Source organism: Silurus aristotelis (assembly GCF_946808225.1).
Source record: "Silurus aristotelis genome assembly, chromosome: 2".
In the NCBI taxonomy this organism is placed as follows: domain Eukaryota; kingdom Metazoa; phylum Chordata; class Actinopteri; order Siluriformes; family Siluridae; genus Silurus; species Silurus aristotelis.
The window spans coordinates 38,756,208-38,761,825 of record NC_139575.1 but is presented as its reverse complement, the minus strand read 5'-3'; the positions used below and the strand labels follow the sequence as shown (position 1 = coordinate 38,761,825).

The 5,618-nt window shown below is 40.7% G+C and overlaps 1 protein-coding gene and 1 long non-coding RNA gene across 2 annotated transcripts in view; one reads left to right on the top strand and one right to left on the bottom strand.

Annotated features, from left to right (window-relative positions):
* Positions 1–230: 230 nt before the first annotated feature.
* Positions 231–2,984, top strand: LOC310718286 (outer dynein arm-docking complex subunit 3-like). The gene is made up of 4 exons (XM_083527051.1): positions 231–417; positions 2,276–2,419; positions 2,557–2,641; positions 2,792–2,984. The coding sequence occupies exons 1-4, from the start codon at positions 268–270 to the stop codon at positions 2,914–2,916; spliced, it is 504 nt and encodes a 167-aa protein (XP_083383177.1). The 5' UTR covers positions 231–267; the 3' UTR covers positions 2,917–2,984.
* Positions 2,985–5,578: 2,594 nt separating this feature from the next.
* LOC310718317 overlaps positions 5,579–5,618 on the bottom strand; it is a 937-nt gene continuing 897 nt past the window's right edge. Inside the window, exon 4 of the long non-coding RNA XR_014531094.1 lies at positions 5,579–5,613. This is a non-coding gene — a long non-coding RNA (uncharacterized lncRNA). The remainder of the gene's footprint in view (positions 5,614–5,618) is intronic.

Genomic DNA, 5,618 nt, shown 5'->3' with positions numbered 1-5,618 from the left:
CAGTAAGAGAATCTCTCTCTCTCTCTCTCTCTCTCTCTCTCTCTCTCCCTCTCTCTCTCTCACACACACACACACACACACACACACACACACACGGGCGGATCTTGTGTAAAAGTGAGGCATGTCCTCCCATAACCACTGAACATTAGTGACCTTTTCTGAGTATAATAACCCTTTAATCAGTAATCATTTCAATGTGTGTGTGTGTGTGTGTGTGTGTGTGTGTGTGTGTGTGTGTGTGTGTGTGTGTGTGTCAGTGGGAGGAGGATGTTGGAGGAGTGTGTGTCTCAGTTACAGATAGAGCAGAAGAGACGAGATGCAGCTAAAGAGACTGTGGACAGAATCACACACACACTGAACACCGTGAGCAACGCTGTAAAGCACCTGTGTGTCAAACTGCAGCACATCACACTACAGGTACACACACACACGCACACGCACGCACACACACATAGTTACACACACACACACTCACATATATACAGTGGGTACGGAAAGTATTCAGACCCCCTTAAATTTTCCACTCTTTGTTATATTGCAGCCATTTGCTAAAATCATTTAAGTTCATTCTTCTTCCTCATGAATGTACACACGGCTCCCCATACTGACAGAAAAACACAGAATTGTTGACATTGTTGCAGATTTATTAAAAAAGAAAAACTGAAATATCACATGGTCCTAAGTATTCAGACCCTTTGCTGTGACACTCATATATTTAACTCAGGTGCTCTCCATTTCTTCTGATCATTCTTGAGATGGTTCTACACCTTCATTTGAGTCCAGCTGTGTTTGATTATACTGATTGGACTTGATTAGGAAAGCCACACACCTGTTTATATAAGACCTTCCAGATCACAATGCATGTCAGAGCAAATGAGAATCATTAAGGTCAAAGGAACTGCCTGAAGAGCTCAGAGACAGAAATGTGGCAAGGCACAGATCTGGCCAAGGTTCCAAAAATATTTTTGCTGCACTTAAGGTTCCTAAGAGCACAGTGGCCTCCATAATCCTCAAATGGAAGACGTTTGGGACGACGAGAACCATTCCTAGAGCTGGCCGTCCGGCCAAACCAAGCTATCGGGGGAGAAGAGCCTTGGTGAGAGAGGTAAAGAAGAACCCAAAGATCACTGTGGCTGAGCTCCAGAGATGCAGTCAGGAGATGGGAGAAAGTTGTAGAAAGTCAACCATCACTGCAGCCCTTCACCAGTGGGGCTTTATAGCAGAGTGGCCCGACGGAAGCCTCTCCTCAGTGCAGGACACATGAAAACCCGCATGGAGTTCTCCAAGATGGTGAGAAATAAGATTCTGTGGTCTGATGAGACCAAGATAGAACTTTTTGGCCTTAATTCTAAGCGGTATGTGTGGAGAAAACCAGGCACTGCTCATCACCTGTCCAGTACAGTCTCAACAATGAAGCATGGTGGTGGCAGCATCATGCTGTGGGGGTGTTTTTCAGCTGCAGGGACAGGACGACTGGTTGCAATCGAGGGAAAGATGAATGCGGCCAAGTACAGGGATATCCTGGATGAAAACCTTCTCCAGAGTGCTCTGGACCTCAGACTGGGCCGAAGGTTTACCTTCCAACAAGACAATGACCCTTCCAACAAGACAATGACCCTAAGCACACAGCTAAAATAACGAAGGAGTGGCTTCACAACAACTCCGTGACTGTTCTTGAATGGCCCAGCCAGAGCAATGACTTAAACCCAATTGAGCATCTCTGGAGAGACCTAAAAATGGCTGTCCACCAACGTTTATCATCCAACCTGACAGAACTGGAGAGGATCTACAAGGAGGAATGGCAGAGGATCCCTGAATCCAGGTGTGAAAGACTTGTTGCATCTTTCCCAAAAAGACTCCTGGCTGTATTAGATCAAAAGGGGGCTTCTACTAAATACTGAGCAAAGGGTCTGAATACTTAGGACCATGTGATATTTCAGTTTTTCTTTTTTAATAAATCTGCAACAGTGTCAACAATTCTGTGTTTTTCTGTCAGTATGGGGAGCTGTGTGTACATTAATGAGGAAGAAGAATGAACCTAAATGATTTTAGCAAATGGCTGCAATATAACAAAGAGTAAAGAATTTAAGGGGGTCTGAATACTTTCCGTACCCACTGTATATATATAATTTTCATCATCTTTCATTTTATTGTTATATTATATATATTATAAAATTATATATATAAAGTATATTATCTGACTGGTCTGCTGTAGTTGCTGCTGATTTTAAAACTTATATTTTGTGTGTGTGTGTGTGTGTGTGTGTGTGTGTAGGATGCCCCTGTGCAGGGAGAGGGTGTTTCTCCTGTACCAGTGTTGGATATGTTTCAGGAAGCAGAGCTAAAACTGATGCAGCTGCTGGACAAATTACAGGGACATGATTTAGACACACTCACCAGTGAGATGAAGGAGCAGGAGGTGCGTGTGTGTGTGTGTGTGTGTGTGTGTGTGTGTGTGTGTGTGTATGAGAGAGAGAGAGAGAGAGAGAGAGAGAGAGAGAGAGAGAGAGAACTTGAAAACTTTAATGTGTTTTCAAAAATTGTGTGTATGTGCAGTCCCATGCCATCACTGAGGGGGAACTTCCTAAAGATAAAACCTGCATCACATCAACAGATTATCAGAAACCTGACCTGAATGAAGGTGAGAGACACACACACACACACACACACACACACACACACATACACACACACACACACACACACACACACACACACACATACATACATACATACACACATATATACACACACACAAACAGAAAGGTGATGGATGAGTTTTTCTCTGTAGAAGAGGAAGACAGTGAAGAGGAAGATGGTGATGTCATTACTCGGACGTCCCTCAAACACCAGTCACAGCTCATCATCAACTCAATGGTAAAGAAGAAGACTACTCCAAAGGAGAAGAAACTGTGACCTTTCACCTTGTTTCCTCTATTATTTCAGATGTTTACAAATAAATAAAAGTAAGCATGATGATGTCAGAGTGGTGATGTCAGAGTGGTGATGTCAGAGTGGTGATGTCAGAGTGGTGTATTACTACTGTAAAGGATTCAGGTCAAATAGGGTTTTATTGTCATTCCACACACATATAGAGTACAGTACAGTAAAACATACATTCCCCTGGACCATGGAGTGAAACATGAAGGGTTTCATGAATAACACACAATTTTGCTCGCATGGACACACACACACACACTCTAGTGATGAGTCGCTTTTGAACAAGTCTTTAATGTGACTCAGAAGACCAGAAAAGAGTGATTTATTCATTTTGTACCGGACGCGCATGAGCACAGCATCTCTGTAGGTCATGTTCAGGAAACAAAATTGAGTAGATCATCTCTTAACTCCTCTAGTCGAGGGGGTCGTCCTTTTATTTCTTGACTCCCGTAGACACGACATAATGCAACAGAGCAGAGTCTTTTATGGTCTGAATCTTGACATTATTCTTACAATAATTATGGGAGTCACGTGAGAAATAAAACAAACGACTCGGATCAGAAGATATGAGAAGAGAATCTACTCATTCTGTTGATCATAATTATCCTTATCTGCATTGTTATTAATCATAATTACAGCTGTGTCTGTAGACGTGTTGATCTGCTTACTGATCATCCAACATTTAATTTGATTTCTGATCAAAGGAACAAAATGAAATAAATGTCTAAATAAAAGATTTGTTCATTTTGAGGAACGATGAATGAGATGATCCGGTCTCTAAAACACACACAGCTCCGATATCAGAGTTCAAACCATGATTTTATGCTTCCTGATTCTGAGAATATTTTACTGTGAAGTAAAAAAATTATAATTGTAATATAAATATTGAATATTTGCTGCTTTACTGTCGTTTAATAATTCACAACTTAACAACTAAGAGAGAATATCCATATAATTTTCTATGAATCAGCAGGAAATCTTCTCCAGTGATGCAATGGAACAGCTTCCTGCTTCTGCTTATTAGAAGATGATGGTGAAATTGTGTATATATTGTTGTGACTGGGGTGAAGTATAAAAACACTACAAGTCAAAGGTTTGGACATGCCGCCTAGAAAATATATATATACTGTGTTATGGAACACATTTCTCTTTAATTCCATATTTATTTATAATTTGAATGTCTCCAGTATTAATATACAATGTTAAAAATAATATATGAAATATATATATATACTGAAGGAGACGGCGTGTCCAAACTTTGACTGGTTTTGTAATTCTTTGTATATTGTAAAGATTTGGTGTAATTGTGGAGAAACCAGAAAGATGATCAGATTTCTAAACCAACTTCAGCTTTCTCGTTTATTTCTTTCTCAGACCCTCTGAGCTAAAACACACACCCAGGAGTCCAGAATTTAGGGCCTGTGTGTGTGTGTGTGTGTGTGTGTTCTTAATGATTTAACTTGAACATGAAACATGAAACTACATGAAGCATGCACACACACACACACACACACACACACACACACACACACTCACTCGCTCTGACGTTGTCCACATTCCACCATGTAAATCTTTTTCTAGATCTACATATGAACACACAGAAGGTCAGAAATTGTTTAGAAGTTCTAGTATTGTATTTCTGTGTACAGCAGTGTTACACCTGTTACCTGGGGGGGGGGGGGATTCAGCTACTTAACTTAGATAAATATAAACAGGATACCATCATTGCTCTTTATTTCACTTCCATCACCTTCAAATTCCACACTGTAACAGGTGTGTGTGTGTGTGTGTGTGTGTGTGTTAATTATCACACACAAGACCTCCCAACAATGTTTGATTGAGTAAACAAAGTGATTTAAACCCAAAACAGTATAAAATAAAAGCGTTTACACCATGAGGAACTACTCTGCCCCCAGGCATCTCACACACACACACACACACACACACACAAGCAGTGTGTGAAGGACAGGAATGTCTTCTGAATGCCAGCGACCGCAGAATGACGCACAGATTCTGATCGCTTTATTATTGACTGATTAATTTATCTTTTTCTTTAGGAACTGCATTTTTTCTTCTCTTTATAGTTCCGTCATGTTCTGAGTTTCAGATAAAAACCCGTTCTTGTGTTTATTGGTTTTAAGCCAATAATATTAAAAAGAAGCAATACAGCTGCATCGGCTAAAGCAAGAGAGATGTGTAAAGCAATTTAAAAAAAAAAACATTTTATTGAATCTTACTTTTATTGTTTTTCTGGAAATAAAGAAATAAACTGCCTGGCAGACCAGTGCAAAAAAATTTAATAAAAGTAATTTTGACAGATCCTGTCTCTCAAAAGTCTTCCGTCTCTGTTGGCCTCTAAAATCTGTAGGTGTTCCTCTGGGCCATCTTCCTCAATACAAGGAGGGTGGCTCTCTCCTCTTATAGTGGCAATATTGTGAAGCACAACACAAGCCACTATAATGTCACATGCCCTCTCTGGACTAACCCGGAGCCCACACAGACACTGAAACCGAGATTTGAGGATCCCTATAATCATCTCCACCTTGGCTTGTGTTCGGCTGTGAGCCAGGTTAAACCGTGTCTGTGGTCCAGGCTCAGGTTCAGGGTAGGGTGTCATTAAATAGGGCAGACAAGGGTATCCTCTGTCCCCCAGCAAGTAACCATTGTACTGTCCTGTA